Source organism: Ixodes scapularis, unplaced genomic scaffold, assembly GCF_016920785.2.
Source record: "Ixodes scapularis isolate PalLabHiFi unplaced genomic scaffold, ASM1692078v2 PGA_scaffold7__128_contigs__length_106722199, whole genome shotgun sequence".
In the NCBI taxonomy this organism is placed as follows: Eukaryota; Metazoa; Arthropoda; class Arachnida; order Ixodida; family Ixodidae; genus Ixodes; species Ixodes scapularis.
In genome coordinates this window covers 69,372,447-69,390,339 of record NW_024609882.1, presented here as the reverse complement: position 1 = coordinate 69,390,339, position 17,893 = coordinate 69,372,447, and the positions used below count along the sequence as shown (strand labels likewise).

The following is a 17,893-nucleotide window of genomic DNA, read 5'->3' as shown; positions in this document are numbered from 1 at the left end:
AACAAAAGCGCCAAGGTTGTGTAAGACAAAACGCATAGATATATTGATCGGTGTAAGATCAACCTTACATGTATGCAATTCGATTTGCCTGTCTGTGGCTGTCTTTCTCTCGGTCACTTTCTTTGTCAGTCTGTGTGCGTGTGTTCGCACGCAGACTCGATTATATTTATTTCGCATTTTGATTTGCTTGAATAAGATACCACGTAACTGAAGAAAAAAGTGGAGGGTAGAAAGAGAGAATACCTCTCCGATTAGCGCGGAAGAGCACCGCATTTTGGCGGTGCTCAGCCTGTTCAAGCAAATATTTTTGTCTGCTTGGTGTTTCTTTTTTTTTTTATTAAAAACTAAATAAGTTCACATACACAGCATCACCATACAAAGCTCATAAGAGAGAACATAACCACACACATACACACACATGTGCGTGTGTGTGCGTGTGTGTGTGTTATTTATTTTAACAGATTTGTTTAAGAAGAAGCCGTGAAAGTTACACTTATGCGGTTTGTGCAGGTGAGTTACACGGCCAGGGGGGTAGAGCACAGTTGGTTAATCGTAAAGATCAATCATTTAATTAAAATTTGTTAACTTTTTCATTAATACCCGAAGGAAAAATCCATCAATGTAACCCTGCTTGGCAGTCAATGTTTTCTAGTGGACCGCTGACTGTGCCTGACTGTACGTCAAGCATGTCTGATTGGCCAACAAGTTACTCTGACCGACAGTCAAACTCCAGTTAGACCCCGCTTGTCGGCTTTCTGATGGTTTCCTGGTGGCAGTCGGCCGCCGCGAAATGCCATCAGGATGTCTTGGTGGTGATTCTGACGGTACATCGATTGTCTCTGACTGTACGTCAGAAAGCTTTGACGTGCAGACAGACGTACGGTCAAAGGACGTAAAGTTCGTTCGGATACCACTATTTCGTCAAATCTATGAATACGAAAAGTAATCTATGTACGAGAAAACGATTTTGGGACGTGAGCCCCTAAAACCGCTGACGTTAGAGATATGACACGCAACCGACCGACAACCTTGATCAGAAGCCCGCCGAAGCGCCGAACACGACACTTCGCACTTCGCTTCGCCCATAGAGGCTTCGCCGAGTTTTCATCAACGATCGCTCTCGACTCGTTTTGTTTGCCCGCTCGCTCCAACCTGTCGATCCTGCCCGGGCTCTACAATGTCTTATGTTTTAGTAGAATTTCTACTCGACAAGACCCAGTTTGGTGTGAGTTCCGACGATGTAAGGGACTTAAGCGGTGCAGTTGAAGACGACAGGGTGTACCAGGTCTACTGGGCCGGTGATGCGCGAACAAAAGGATCGTTCTACCACGCGAAAGTACTCTACATGGCAGGTGAGTAGAACTGAAGTACGGCGAGTGATGTACGAGTGCTTTGCATAACATGCTGACGGCTTAACTGCAGTTGCAGCCAAAGCATTTTGTATAAAACGAATAGTCAAATCAAGTTTCTCTAACGGTGGGGCGTAGCATTTAAGGTGTCCGGTTTGTACGCATGCGGTCGCGGGTTCGATGCGCGGTGGTGCTGCTTTTTTTTTTTTTCTCAAACTTTTTGTTTTATCGAGGCATTTGGCGATATTTATGAGTGCGTATAGCTTTACTCTTATATAAATGCTGCCCTTGTTGATGAAATTCCCTTGGCAGTGGCAGTCAGACGTCATCTGATGGACCATCAGATGACGTCTGATGGTCCATCACGTTCCACCAAGGCTGCTGACTGGCAGTCAGTGTCCCAAATTACGTAGCTTGATGGAATTTTCAATAGGGTAATAATAGACATATGGTTTCAATTAGTGACTTGCCGAGCATCATCGAAAACTTCTAAATGAAATCTTTTTTCTATAAATATATAACGCACGGAAAGCATTTTACCGCGTTCTGTAGAACCGCTTCATTTGGACGCGTCTCTAGGTTTCGGTTTCTTAGCATAGCGCATCGCTGAGTCCGCGGTCCTGCTTCCGAGTGGCTGGGAAGCGCAATGCACGTCCGCCCTAATTCCCCCGATCCTACGAGGGAGCTGTGGTGATGGCTTCGCGCCACGACCACCAGGGACCAGGACCGCGGCCGCAAAAATGCGCTTTGAGGACATAGACAATTAGACGACATAGGCTACGTTTACATGGATACGACTGCAGCGGATCGGATCCAGTTAACGAATCGAATCGGCCCATGTAAACAACTCAGATTGGATCAGATCGGATCCGATCCGATCCGCTGGGACGGGGTGGTTTGAGATGGTCAATCCGAATCGAGACTCTCCACGTATACGCTAGCGGATCGAATCGAGTGCTCGAGCGAGGGATTACGGGGGCTTTCCTATGCATGCCGCTAGGCAAACCGGACACCTCGCAAACATTCTGAAGGTCACGAGGTTTGCGTTGTGATCCTTCGACATGAGGTGCCGCTACAGGTCGATCCGAATTTATGTAAACGTAGTGATTGAAGTGGGTTCGATTCGCAACTGTATCCGATGCACTGCTGTCGTATCCATGTAAACGTAACCAATGAGCACACTCACAAGGACACACATAAAAGAACAAAGGACGGCTCCCGGGAGCGAGGGTAGGGATGAAGATGGAAACGTTGATTGTGGACCTCTTCCGCAGTGTCACAGGCCTGTGCACCAGCCACAGCCGTACGACGGCTCGTCCGTGCTGGGGGGACTGACGCCAAAAAAACATCGGAACGTTGGGGGCTGGGGATATAGGGACGGGGGATCGTCAGTTGGCTTCGTCTATTTCGGATTTGTCTGGTTCGGCTTGACATAGCGACTGGGTGGGGGCTGGGCGATGGAGCCATGGGCTGGTGTTCGCTCTGCTGCAGCGGATGACTGCCTCAACGAGGCGAAACGGGGGATGATAGTGGCGACGATGTCCAATGTAGGCGATGAGAATGATTCCGCGCCTCCACCATACTGTTAGGTTGATGCTATCAGCAGCATAGGGGACAGGACAGGTGATGACAGAAAGAGGATAGAATGATTTATGGAGGCCAAGCCGGCCCATGGGGCCTATATATATATATATATATATATATATATATATATATATATATATATATATATATATATATATATATATATATATATATATCACAAAGAAAATCTTGGACGCAGCAGAGCTTCCGAAGATAAATAGGTCACCTTACCACAGCATTCAAACATTTATTCCCAACAGTTTCGGAGGGAGGACCCGACTTCATCAAGGGATTTCCTTTGAGAAAGGCAGGTCTTCCCGGCGAAGCTGTTTGGAATAAGTGTTTCAATGTTGTATTAAGGTTACGTTTTTATCTTCATTATCCGGGTTACATTTTGCATTCAAAACACATTTTTAAAAAGGCGTCTTTGCTGCTACGTGAATGCCGTTTTCACAACATGTCTCTATTTTGAGCTCGGCGAATATTCGAGGGGCAACCTCCAGTCACAGTATGCTGAGTAATTAAATAAAGCGTGGTAATTAGCTGTTTAATTAGTGAAAATAGACATGCTTTTAGTAAGAAACTTGCTGAGCGTCATTTCAAACCAATAAGTCAGCCATTTTCAAAGAGACTGTGAGCTCGTGAGAAGAGCACCTCTGCGCAAACGTTATAACTCGTGCAGCAGGTATAAGGCTGGTACTATTGTAAAAGACGGAAAAATTACGCGGGCGCCTTATCGCGCCTGTAGCTTTGCTCCTGCTCCACAAGTGGTAACTTTAGTGCACTATTGCGCTTCTCACGCGCTCAGGGTAGTTCAGAAAATTACTGATTTAATGGTTTTTAATGACGCTCAGCCACCTTCTACTTTGAACCATAAGGCTATGTTCACTACTTAAAAAGTTAAGGAACGACGTTGTAAAGGTAAACAAGGCAGCTCTGACATTTCAGTCCTGCCAGTACGGTGTCCATGACACGATAGAAAGTTGCAGGCGTCGTTCATAGTTTAAAGAGAGCCACCTTGAACTCCTACAGTTCATCGCCATGACGAAGGCTGTCAGCCCTCGATCACGTTTGTCGACTTTAATTTGCTGCGAGCCGCTTTTCGAACACATCGATGAAAAGTATCGAGAGTGACGCAGCCGGTCTAGCGTGTCAGTCATCCGGGGTAGTGGATGGACGTCTTTATCCGTCTACGCGTTCAGCTGTTGGTAGTCCACGCAGAATCTAATTGATCCATCCTTCTTAGCCAGTGGGACTGGTTAGACCCATGACTGCTTGAAGGCCGCATTATGTCGTCGTTCAGCACCTCTTGAACATGCTCCTGGATGGCCTTCCCCCTTTCTTTTTGCGGAGATTGCGTTCGGCGATTGATGCACAGGGAGCGCGTCGTCCTTGGTATTGATGCGGTGTTTCGCAACGGCGGTTTGGCGCCTCTTCAACGGAGTCGCAAAGCAGCTGCTGTATTCGGCGAGGACTTTAAGCGTCTGCCTTTGTTTTGGGTCACGGAAGCTTGTGGTCAATGTCGAACTACGCAGGCGACGTACCTTTTGATGAGGTGGCGATCTTCAGCGATCACGTCGATTTAGGCGGAGTTCCGGAGTTCCTCGACGAAGGCCCACAGCAGCACCTTTCGTGAAGTGTTGCGTTCCTTCTCCGAAGTTTGCCACTAAAACCACAATGCGTCCAGCCGGAAGTTATGTGATCCCCTTACGACTCCTATTCCTCTTCCTAGGAGCAATTGAATGTTGCACTTTAGAACAACTTCACCACAGGTGCCTGTATCGGTCACGACGGGTACAAAAACACTCGATCGCAGCGGTAGGTTCACGTGATCGGCAGCGACTCGGACGGCGACTGACGTTGTTTGGGGTTCCTCTGGAGACGGAACGGGTGTCCATAGCGTCAATCTATTATTTCCAAGATGTATGACGGCGCCGTATTCACAGAAAGTCCATGCCCCTAGAATGACATATGTGGCACAGTCTTGCAGAACGAAGAATTTCACAAGCCGAGTCTCGCCGTGAATCTCGACTTGGGCAGTGCACTTTCCTTTGGCGTAATATGGTGTCCTCCGGCGGTTCGGACTTGTGCCCCCTCCCGTCCCCCCCTCCCGTTCCCCCCCCCCCCCCCCCCCCGCCCCCCAAGGGCGTCGTAACTTTTCGGAGGTAGCCACAGAGCCTCCCACTCAAGGCTGACTTGTCTGCTCCGATGTCCACGAGGGCGGATGCTTCGTGGCAGTCGATAACAACGTTTAGATTGTTGGGCACCGTTGCAGGAGCATCGTTACAATGCTGGCGTCGGTAGAGTGGGAACGCTCCGGCTTTTTTAGGGGCGAAGCTCCTTATGGTCTAGCCTTGTCCGGCGTTCCTGCTCACATCGATTGCACTGCCTCCGAAATCGGCCCACTTTAAGAAAAAAAAAAAACGACAGGGGTTCCAACTCAGGACCGCTTGCTTACGAGGCAGATGTCTTAACCACTACGCTACAGTCCAACATTGCATATAGCCGCTCAACGTCTATACAGGAGAGGGCGCTGAGGTCAAATGCGTAAATAATTGCGTTAAACTTTGCATGCATTGGCTCAACGTTTAAAGACGAGAGGGCGCTGCGGTCAAATGCTCAACTGCGTATATAACCACGATCCATACCGCAGATTCTCTTTCTGACATGGATCGTTGACTTAAGCGGTGGAGATGCGTTCCCACGGCTTCTAGCGGATCCAAGCTGATCCGCTAGAAGAACCACTGGCTCTGCATTTCACCGACCATAAAGCAGTAATAATGAAGTAGAAACGCAACCCGGAACTCAGCACTACCTATGAGCAATAAAAAAAATCAGCACCATCAGCACACCTATGAACAATAAAATCAGTATCATCAGCACCACCAGAGCTTCGCCTCAATCAACATCATTCACCACGTGGAGATGCGTCCATTTTTTTTTTTTTTTTACCGGCTTTTTATTTCGCTCGTCTGTGGCAACGCCGCCTCAACGTGTGGCCGTACTTAGTTTTCCCCACGACGCAGGGGAGGCAGGCTCTCTCGGCAGGGTCGTGCCGCTTGAGACGCTGAACATCGCGGCGATGGTGAGGGGAATTCACAGCGGAGAGACAGTGCTGAGTACGGCGAGCGTCGGAGGCACTCCCATACGTTGCGAGGGTGTTCGCCGTACCTCAGGCGGGGGTCGTCTGGGTTGAAGTCACGCAGCCGAAGTCCACAATAGGGGCATCCTCGGTAGATGTGGTCGGCTTCCCCGCAGTGGTAGCAGTACGGGCGTCGGTCGGACGTTCGCCATACGTCAGTCTTTATCGGCAAGTGTCATTCCGGGCGAACGAAGTTGACTTGTCCTTTCTGGCGTCCAGGATACCGCGGCATTGTGGTGTTTTGTCGGGGTGGCTTCGGGGCTTGGCGGGAAGCTTGTGGCGGTCGTCGGGCCATGGCGGCATAGCTCAGTGACGGCTCCTCTGGCGCAGCCGTGGTGACAGGAACCTCTGGTTCTTGCGCCCAATGTACTTCTTCGCAGGCAGCCTCGTCCATGGAGGAGGTGGCTGGACGATTAGCGGCTAGCAGCAACCTTCAGTATTCCTCCCGGGTGAACTCCCGAACAATATTGCGGATGTTTCGTGTACCAGGAACGCTTTTGCCGCTAAGCAGCGTGGATGCAGTGACGCTTAAATGTCGCTGGTAGTGGGAAGCGCGCGCTTGGAGGGAGCTCTTGATCTGTGTTGCATCGGTGATGAAGAATTCGACGATGACCGGCGGGTTGCGGACGAAACACCCAGAGATGTCGTCTTTCACCCGGCGAATAAGGATTTGCAGCTTCTTGTCGTCTGTGACTCGGGGTTGGCACGGGCGGTGAGGCGCAGGACATCTTCTATGAAGCCGGTCACGCTTTCGTTGGACCTTGGGTTCGAATCCGGAGAAGATCCTCTGCACTCTCCCGCTGGTGTTGGGTGGCAAAATTCCACTGCAGCTCTGCCACACAGATGTCCCACGACGTAAACAAAGCCTCGTGGTTCTTGAACCAGTGCCTCAAAGTACCCTCCAGTGAAAAGTAGAGGTTCTGCAGGCACTGCTCCGCAGTCCATTGTTGTAGTGTGCCACACGCTCATAGTGTTGGATCCGGTCCTTGATGTCCTTGTGGATCTCGCCGTGGAAGGGAGTCGGCATTCGAGAAGTGAAAGGCAGATAGACGATGGAAGGGGTGACAGGGTTTTGCTGGGACATCGTCGTCGCCTTGATGTTCGACTTTTCGGATAGAAGTCCAAACTCAGTGGCTCTCCTTCGGTGTGGTGGGCGGCAGGGGTTTCTGGCTTTTCGACGGGAATTTACTTTCCGGAAATTGAATAAGATCGAGCTCGACATATCGTTTGAGGTGTACGTTTCACTGACATGGAATGCGGTACCCAACACCTCTACAAAAATGTCACTAATGACAATTGATAAATGAACCAATAACTAAATAAAACTAAAATTTTAATGGGGTGACCTTATGTCCGAAACAAAATAGGAGAAGTTTAGCGTCGATGGCGGCATAACAGCTGGATCGAGCGTTCGGGCGAGACTGACTTCGGCTCGCCACGCGGGGTTCCTTATGTACACGCGTGGGGGACTGGAACATTTGGCACAGAATGTTCGGCGCGTAGAACATTCGTAACTTGTTTAGGCGACAAGGTTCTCTAACTTATGAGAACGCTGAATTGAAAGAATAAAATAGAAGAAGCGTCCGCTTCGAGAATCTAACCTCGGGCACGATCACCATTCGGGCACGTACGCGCTCGCTGGGCGACGCGCGTGGAGATATATGTGTCTGTATGTGTATATCTGTGTATAGGGGTACATCTCTGTGTGTGTGCGTATATCTGTGTGCATGTGGGGTTATCTGGGTGTATGTTATACATTTGTATATGGTTATATCTGTGTGCGTATATATATATATGCGCGTGCATGTGAAAATTTACGTGTGAATGCAAGTATATCTGTGCATATGGGTATATATGTGTATATAATAACCTGTGTGGATGTGAGTACATCAATGTGGATGTAGGGTTTAATGCGCGTATGTTATGTGTGTGTGTGTAGGTATATAAGTGGGCACGTGTATATATCTATGTGCATGTTGGTATCTCGGTGTGTATGTGGGTACATTTATGTATGTGGAGATATCTATATGTATGTAGGTTTTTCTGTGTGGATGATGGGATATTTGAGTATGTGTGGGTATATATTTGTATATGAATAATTTGTGTGTATATAGGCTTATCTGGGTAAATGTCGATGTATCTCTGTATGAGGTTAAATATGTGCACATCTGGACATAACTCTTTTTGTATGTTGGGTATATATTGACGTGTCGGTAATCGTAGGGCTGCTTGCGTCTGAGCTCAATTATGCACGCGTGTGGATTGTTTGTGCCCATGACCATGGGCCCGTGTATTTGTGAATTCACGTGTCTGTCGGTGCTTACACGTGCCCTAGAGTCTGATGAAGTTCTGTTTGTGTTTGTGAGTTCGTCTTTGTGTGTGCTGGTTCGCGTATCTGTGTGTCTTGGTCACTGCTTCACAAGCGTGCTTGCGTGCGTCCACGGGCTTTTTATGGCAACCCCGAACGTAAGAAAATAGGGCGTGGCGAGCTCGAAGCTCCTAATTGACCCTCTGCAGCGAACACGTTTGCGGCAATAGTCGATAAGAACACCGAAGAGCTAATCGCGAAGCAAGAAGTGTAACCATAACAAGCCAAGCCCCATGAGTCTTAAGTCGTCAATGACTATAGTATGTTAGTGCATGTTCACGTGCCTGTATGTGATTCTATACTTCGTTTCACTTTAAGCCCAGACGCAGCCAACCTTGCGAAGCGGACATCGTCAAAAGCGCACTATCACGTTGATTGTACTGTTTTTATGCGGGTTCTATTATCCCTACATTAACCGTGTTCACGGAAGGCTTAGTGACTTTCACTTTTGGCGCTGCTTGATTGATCCCATTACCTCATATTAACTTTACTAGACCAACTAAATTGGGATACTGCCATAGAGCCTGTTTTAAAAAAAGTGGCACCGATCCAGAATCGAGCTAATGCCGATTGCGACGCCGCCATTTCTCCTGCAGCGGCCATTTCCGGAACTGCACGGCCGCTTGTATTGGTTTGGGAGTATCGCATTCGATAGCGTCCACTGCTACTGTGATGTTTTGTTTTTAATCGGCGATTTCGGCACCTGAATATATACGGTGGAAAGAGTTTCAGGAATGCCACCCCCGTTTCCCGGGCGGACGCGCCGCTACCGAAGTTAGGAAGCGCCCAGGTCGGGACGTGCTACTTGATATCACCGGTGATACACGGTTGTATAAAAACAGTATTAATTGGGCTACAAATCCTCGTAAACTAAAGATTTTCGAAATCATCACGCGCCTGCCATTTTGTACTAGTCTCCAATAGAAGTTCGTACAAAAAGAGTTTTTTTCCCGTTTGGCTTTACGCAAAAACATGCTTTCTAAAAGTTTGCACTGACCACAGTAAAGAAAAAAAAAATTGAGCCGCCATCTTGGCACCTCGAGCCTGGGAGTTTCGGGTCTCTGGAAACATTCAGTGAATCTAGCAGTAGCCATATAAAGCAACTTTCATATTTGAACTTGTCGCTGAATGGTGGTGATGTTATAGTATTTAGATCGGTCTTGGTGGACGCCAGTGGTCCCGGTTTTAAGGGTGAGTTTCCCAACTGAGCGTTTCAGAAACACTGGCTCGTTTCGTCGGCTGCGTTCGGGCTTAAGCTGAAACGAAGTATATGTTTGTGGGGGGTGCTCGTGAGTGCTTGCAAATAACGGTTGTAAGTGTGCGTGCATGCGTATATGTCTCATTCTATTATGAGTGCCGCTGTCTTGATATGCGTGTGCTTCTACACCTTTTAGTCTATATATTAGTGTCATATCTGTACAATTTTTTACTCCATTTACGTGCCTATATCTATATCTTCGCTTCTATATCTTTTTTTGCGCATTTATTTCAACATGGATCTAACATTTTTTTGTGGTTTTAATAATCGGGCAATTGAGAGTTTAGGTCAATATTATATTTACTTCTGAATAAGCTTTTTTAGCATGGATGCTTGATCATCTTGAGTGTAACCACATATAATTGGGAAATATCGTTTAGTGCAACTTGTGGCGTTTTTCCTCTTAATTGAGCGGGGAAATTTTGACATTACGTGGCAATGCTATTTTTTCACCTTTTTTAATTTTGAATGGGGGTGGAGAAGGATCATATATCCTGTCCGTGGAAGCTTGTGCAGCGCTTCAACTGTTTCTTGAGTTCTTTTGAAAAACACGACAAGAAACCGGCAATTTTTTTTTTCTATCGCGCAGCCCCGACAGGCACGCCTTCTACACTGACCGTCCACACAACCGGGTCGCAGTCTCTCAAGGTTTCCTGGAAGGTGAGCAAAGCACTAATCAATGCGAGCTCAGTAAACCGGAGAGGAACCTCGAGGTTCTCTTGACGTTTGGTAATGCAACTCGGATAAGAGGTAGGCTCTTTTGTTTGGCGATGAATTAGAAGGCGAAATTTAGATGGGAAGGCTCGTTCTGAAAAAAAAAATACAGTTGTGTTAGGCAGATATTTTTCTTTTAGTTTCCATCTTGAAGGCTTACCACCTTAGTCTTCCTTCATTTCTGAAATATGGTATTGTGATGAATACCACTGTGACAATAAACGAAAGTTGGATTGCAACACAAATAACACTTTATTTTTTTATATGGAGCGAAAGCAAATTGTTTAAATGTTTTCAATATTTGCCTACCTAAACATTCATCCCATGTAGCACGAGAAGGTTCTGAAAACATTCCGGGAATGTTCAAAAGAACATAGGCAACATTCTTGGAATGTTGCAAATTTACGTAAGAACATTCTATCGACGTTGTCAGAATGTGGCCCAGGCACTTATCGCTGCTTTCGGGGAATGTTTTCCAAGGGACATTCTTAGAACGTTGTGAGAATGACACAAAACATTACCAGAGCATTAAATCAACATTCAAATATCCTAACAAGGTTCTAAGAACGTTCTCGGAATATCAGAAAAGCTTCTTCAACTTTCTTGAAATGTTGCAAATTTATGCAGGGACATCCTTTCAATTTCCTCGGAACGTGGCATAGGGACATCGCTACATTCAAGAAACATTCTTTGAGGAATATTTATAAAGATTCCACAATTACGGCTTCCTTAGGCTACAGCCTTAATGAGCCGACTGCATAAATGGATGCGATAAAGCTCCTCACAGGCCAACATGTTTTAATCGAAACTCATTTTTAGCTAGCCGCTTGCCCAGCGCACCAGCCTGAGCACATATCCTAATGACAGTACACTCCTGCATGTCACCTTGTCAACTTCCAATAAAAATGTGCTGTATATATAACCGCTTACTCACTCCGAGCTTAAGATTGAGTACACATGGCATCCCACATTCAACTACGGAATACCTTTTTCAGAGTTTTAAACACCAGATACTAAAAATCTGGTCCATCCAAAACTGTCCCTCTACATACGCAGTGAGTGTCAAGCTCATTATCAAGTTTCTAAAACCATTGCTTTTCTCCTGTGCCTTATATCACATTCCTCGGTAGACCCATAAAAGATAAAACTGATCCCTTACGCTAAGTTTCTAGAGACCCCACTTAATTTGCATATTTTGGCACAAAGTGGCATATAGCGGATGGTGTCTAGAACCACGTGTTGCGTGAGAGCTTTGTAAAGTTGGTTTCACACGCGAACAGTCTAGGAATGTTCGCAAGCGAACGTGCCAAGAATGTTGCGGAAATGAATGTTCGAAACGGAACGTTCTGAGAACATTGTGCATGCGAAAGTTCCAAAAAGAACGTTCCTAGAATGTTGAGCAGCTTACCTTGTAGGGAATGTTCGCATACGAACGTTCGTAGAACGTTCCGAATTTTATTTTAACGTTTCCTTCAACATTCAGAACATCCTGGGAATGTTCGCACAAGATTAGGTGCTAGCTGGGATGAAACGGCTAATTTTGGGAACAGATAAATTAAAAATCGCATTGTTTTGATTTTGGTTCATGCAGGTATTATTTAACCTTATACTTTGTATATTAAAAGTAACAATTTATGCTCCAGTTGATTCTTCACTGTCACTTCGCCCGCACCACAACGCCTGCCTCAGGTAAATGTCGATGTTCGTAAGACTTCACATTACGGTCAGTGACAGCTTAAAAAAAGTAGGGTATGGCAAGTCTAGAAAATCTTACTATCGTCCCTAAGACAAAAAGATTGCGGCATTCACGGATAAAAATTCCAAAGATCAAGAGATGACACGAAAGGGTGAATATAATAAGCTACGCGACGGGGTTTTTTAAAAGGTCAGGGATTACAATCTAAGAAATCCGGAGCTTCCACGTTCCCTCAAAACATTTGGGAGAGCCAATCGATGCTCACATCTACGGATGAAGCTCGGACACTGATGAAACTTATATTATGTTTATACCTAAAAAAAAAAAAATGTCTGAGCCTTGCAACGGAGCGTGGTGAAACACCATGTTCAATTTCACAGCGCACAGTGTTTTTTTAGGTTTAAATATATTTTCAACCACGCTATTCGCCAATCTGCATCCAACAATTGCGGCGATCGGTACTCTCACTTGATTTGAGTGAAACTAGAAGCTTCCAATTTCTTAAGTGTGCTCAGTAAAAGCTCAGTTTTTTATTATCGTGCTCACGATTGCGGTTTCCAGGCTCCAAGCAAGGAGCATCAGCACGGAACGATCCTCGGTTACCGCGTCGGGTACAGGGTTGCCCACTCCGACGACAGCTTCCAGTTCAAGCAGGTGGAGGCTCGTGCTGGCAACAGCGAGGAGGACTCTCCGGGAGGGTCTTCCTTCTTCGAAACCACGTACCTGACTAACCTCCGCCGCCTGACCAAGTACGGCATCGTCGTCCAAGCGTTCAACGCAGCGGGAACGGGACCTGCGTCGGACGAAGTGATTGCCACTACACTGGAGACCGGTGAGCGCCTGGCCCCAATTAAGCGATTCAAGGAGGAGGTTTGGCGCCCGCCTCCTTCAAACGACGGGAAAGCTTGGAATATTGTAGTCACAACAGAGTGAGGACGGCAGGGCTTGTCTTTCAAAGGTCCAGCCTCCGGCCCGCGCTGCATGCCTCCCGCCATGGTTTAACTGCGCGCGTGTGCTCGTGGTGCACGAGTCTAGGAAGAGTTGTCGAAGGTAAAAAGCTCACGCTAGAAGCGACACTGCTGAAGTAGCTCGCTACTGAAGAGAGATATAGAATGTACTTTATGAAACATAAATTATGTGCTCAGAATGTCACTGGCTTGGTATACCAAGGCTCAAGTTGCTCCGACGCTAGACACGCAATACAGGAAGTTGTAGGAGGGTTAGTGTACTCTCTACTATTCTCACCTTGACAGTAACTATAAGCAGTTTCGGCATGGTGGTCCCTTGCGAAGCGGCAATTCTACCGTGAGCTCTCGCTACTTCTCATCATGCTTTTCAACGAGCGTCAAAATCCCTACTGCTAAAACTGCTTGTTATGCTGCCTTGAGCGCGTCTTCGACCAATGTTTTTACCGCGTCATCCAATGGGGTATCGTAATTGAGGTACCGTGCCGTTGACTCCACCGTTCCTGACGGTAATACAGCAGCGGACGTAGATGCGGCAGGTGCCTGTTCTGCTGTCTCTGGCTCTGTAGCCAAAACGTCAACGGAAGTCAGGTCGAACACGACGTGGGACGCCGCGACGACAGCGATCCGTCGACATTTAGGACCACATTTCTAAAGCCAACCGCCAGGATAGCGACATCCTAGAGCATGACACGCCGGCTGTGATTCCATTTGATGGCACTTGCATACCACTTTTGGTGCAAGAGCAGGAGAAGACGGAGAAGTACCGGTCAAAAACACATTGCAGGCACCATAGAAATATGGTCGCAGAACGGAAGCGGAAGTAGCGGAAGTTTTGTGAGGAGATGCGGTTCCTGTTCTGTCTCCTCTGTATTTTATTGTGCTCCCATTATGCTTTAAATGAGTGCTAAGTTAATAGGTGCAAAATAGTATTTTCTGAAAGGAACGCTTGATGCTATATAAATTTTGGAATGTTTTCTGCGACTACAGTAATATAGGGACCAGACGGGGAAGCAGGGGGCCGAGATTTCATCTAACCTGAGTGATACAGTCATGTTTCGTTAATAGGGACTTTTATATTATAAATATCAAGATATAAAGGTGAACTATTTCAGGGCGGATTGTTTAAATATCTACAGTTCTGAATTTTTATAAAGGAAAAAAGTTTTAAGCTACCATAAAATGACCGTGGTATTTTTGTTTTTAAGTTGGGGGTTGTTAATAACTAATTGCCTTTGAACGCGGTGTAAATTAGCCACTCCCACGTAACTTAAAAAACAAAATATATATTTTTTTCTTTCTAAACACTTTGTCTTGAATGTCTAATGAACAAACCCGTCATCACAAGCTTGAAACGAAACCCCGTCTTAAAAAAATAAGGATAAAATATTCCCGTTTTCTAACTGTAATATTTATTTGAAACTAAAGAAAATATAAACAAACTATAACTTAAATATTACCCAAACGATTTGGCTCCAGGGGAAATTTTTAAGGTGGTTCTAACCTAACAGGCACTTGCACATTATCCGTCAACGTTCTCGCTCTATCCGTAGCGATTCTTGTTTTGACAGATACTCTTTGCAACAATTTACGGGGTTTAATTTGCTGCTGAAGATCACGCGTTTATGCTTCATAATCAGATCATTTCTTTTCGTTAAATTCAAACTTGCTGTCTGGCGGATGTATGTTTAATTACTCAGATTACAGTTATCTTAATGGACTGGAGTAGTGAAATCCAGGGGATTTGACGGGAGGGGGGGGGGGGGGGGGGGACACTAAACACACAGAGGAAAAAAGTGTGCAGATTGAACATATTGCAGATATTTAGAAAACCATTCCTACTCTTGTGTCATCCAGAATATGTCCTTATCTCGAGAAAAAGACTAAAGAGGAAGCTATTAAGCCTCGAATTGAAACGGATTACGTTTAGAATTCCCCCTTATTAAAAAAAAAAACGATAATTAGAAAAAATCACGCAGGTGGCACGCTAGTGGTACAAGTTTGTCGATCCTGGGGGCCCAATCCGGGCCTAATGCGGTTTCGCTACATGGCGTTAGTTAGTGCAAAATTACTTTTCTTTGTCGTTAAGAACTTTATTGTTAGAGCCAGATAACGTCATATATGAACCGAAGAACCAGCAGTGTTTCCTAAATCCGAACTTGTATCGCAATTTAGGCTCGGTGTTTCCATATGAAAGCCGACAAGAAGTGATTCCTTACTCTGACACTTGTTTGGAATTTTTTAGCCCAAAGATTACAGATGAAAGTCAAAACAGCCAACGATAAAGCCGAACTGTGGCACTTGCCTGGCGAATTAGGGCCAAGATACCCAAAACGCTGGCCAAACACTGTCAAGTTTGGCTCTACCGGAGCTTCTTCGTGCCTCCTAAATTCCCAGACAAAACCCAAATTTTGCCCAAAAGAATTCTGCTACCTGGGTAGGGACCAAGAAGGTGCCTTTGAATAGATCACTAGCCAATGCAAGGCCAAACATTATACAAAAATGCTGGAAGAAAGTTTTCCTCGAAGAACTAAAACCTTAAATAAACCAGATCATCACATTATTTGTGGATATAATTCTACGCAAGAATTAGAAACAGCGCAGTGTTTGTTTGTTTTTTGTGTTTTTCAGCACCTCCAACGTCCCCGGCGGTTAAAGCAATCCCACTGTCATCGACATCGCTATCCGTACAATGGGAAAGAGATCCTAAGGACAAGTCATCGGTTACAGGTCAGACCAGTCTACCGTTTATTCGCCGCGAAACGATCATTAAAAACGTTTACTCTCATTATGGTTCCCTCAAGTAGATTCCAACTGGCGTGTCTAACTACGACCTTTTTTCCCACAATATTTTGTTTGTAAAGAAACAAGTATGTTTTTCTATTGTTATTTAAAATGTTCTTCGCAATCTTGGAAATGGCAAAGTAGCAGAGGTGGAAACGGTGGGCGCATTGTCTGCTGCAGCTCGCTATGCAGCGGGCAGTCGGTAGAGACTCTGTGGTGGCAGCGAAACATGAGTCCGCTCGCCTTCATCGCCTCAGCTTCTACAACTAACTGCCAGGAACGCGGCAGCTAATTGCATGACACGCCTACAACTTTGACTGTACATTTGTAACTATGAGAATGCTTCAATCTACGGCCACTTGAAACTTAAAATGTACCAATTGGCGACGCGTTTTCGGCACAATAACGGGAATTAATGTATTATAAATAATTTTACCAATTTTAGAAAACTTTTCTCTATATGACAATAACATTCGCCAAGCCCCAACTCGTAAAACAACCTAGCCTAGAAATATAAAATATGTTAAGCTAGCATTAAGATAAAGAATAGAAGAAACAACTTATCTCTAGGGTACACCTCAGGTAAACAAAACATTCAGAAAGATGCCATGCAGTGCGTTGTTTTAGAGCGTGATGAAATAATGAAGAAACTATATAATACTTATGCTATAGCGAAAAACATCTTTTTACACACTATTTATATTTACGGGACATTATAATGTCGCAGATGGAAAAGGTTAGAAAAGCGTAAAACTTAATATTTATATTTCATGGGTGAACACGATCATGAAAGAGAAGGATTAGCGTCCAGAAAATAGCGGCGAGCGTCGAAAACAGCAGCAGCAGTGAGCGTCGAGGTGCAGGCGTGAGAGTTGGCGAGCGCTGGAGTGTGAGAGTGAGTCGGCAAGGCCACGCTAGGCTTCTTATCTATTACATTCGGTATCTCGAACATTCGGCCTAAAATGTTCGAGCGTTGAGCGCTCTCAAAACTAACTTGGCAAGGTCATACTGGCCTCCTTGTCTATTACCCTCGATATATCTAACATTCGGCCTAGAATGTTCAAGCGTCGCACTAGGGCGAGACTAACCTGGCAAGGACGTCTAGGCCTCCTTATCTTTTACGCTGGGTATCTCGGCTTAGAATGTTGTGGCGTCGAACATTTTGGGTAATAGTAAACGCGAGTCTTACAGAAGTATAATAATAATAATAATAAATATTTATTTTCAAGTGCCCAAAAACAACCAACAGGTCTTTTCTTTGGTACACATAATAAATGAGGAATTAAAATAACAGAGACATGGCAAAAATACACAAACGTTACAAATTGGCGACAAGCACTTTCATTTTCATTGCGAACACCCGAGAGTCGCTAAATATATCCACTTCAGCATTGTTGATGCGGTTAAAAAGCAGTTGGCAGCGTGATAAAGGCGAGAGATCACAGACAGTATTAATGTAAAAGTACTATGATTTCTAGTGGGTCGGGAGGGAACATGTAAATTAACATCACTTAAAAGCGAGCCACAATCAGATACACCGTTTACTAACTTATGAAAAAAACTAAGTCACGTTCCGCTCTTCTATCGGACAAGTTTGTTAACGAAACTTTTTTTAAGAAGAAATTCATATTCAAAATAGAAGCGACGATGAGAGTATCGATCATACACGATGCGTATTAACCTCTTCTGTACATTTTCAATGTTCAATGCCTGAGTTTTATTTAACGCATTCCAAGCTACTGAAGCAAATTCAAGTCTAGACCTGACTAGGGCACAAAATAACCGAACCAAGGAAGCCGGGTTATTAAAGTGCTTCGTAATTTGAGATATAACACCAAGCATTCTTGTTGCACTGCCAACGACAAATGACACATGGGCAGTAAACGTTAGAACATTATCAAGGTATACGCCAAGGTCTTTTAGGACAGAAAGACGTTTGATAGGCATCCCCTCTAAAACATAATCGCAATCTATTATGGTGTGACGCCTTGAGAAAGATACGACTTTTGTTTTCAATGGATTCAGAGATAAGT

At 45.4% G+C, this 17,893-nt stretch overlaps 1 protein-coding gene across 1 annotated transcript in view; it reads left to right on the top strand.

Annotated features, from left to right (window-relative positions):
• LOC8043631 (Down syndrome cell adhesion molecule-like protein Dscam2) overlaps nt 1-17,893 on the top strand; it is a 183,498-nt gene that overhangs the window by 149,270 nt on the left and 16,335 nt on the right. Inside the window, exons 17-19 of the mRNA XM_040501709.2 lie at nt 10,291-10,361; nt 12,673-12,943; nt 15,708-15,806. Of these exons, the coding sequence (XP_040357643.2) occupies nt 10,291-10,361; nt 12,673-12,943; nt 15,708-15,806 (441 nt within the window). The remainder of the gene's footprint in view (nt 1-10,290; nt 10,362-12,672; nt 12,944-15,707; nt 15,807-17,893) is intronic.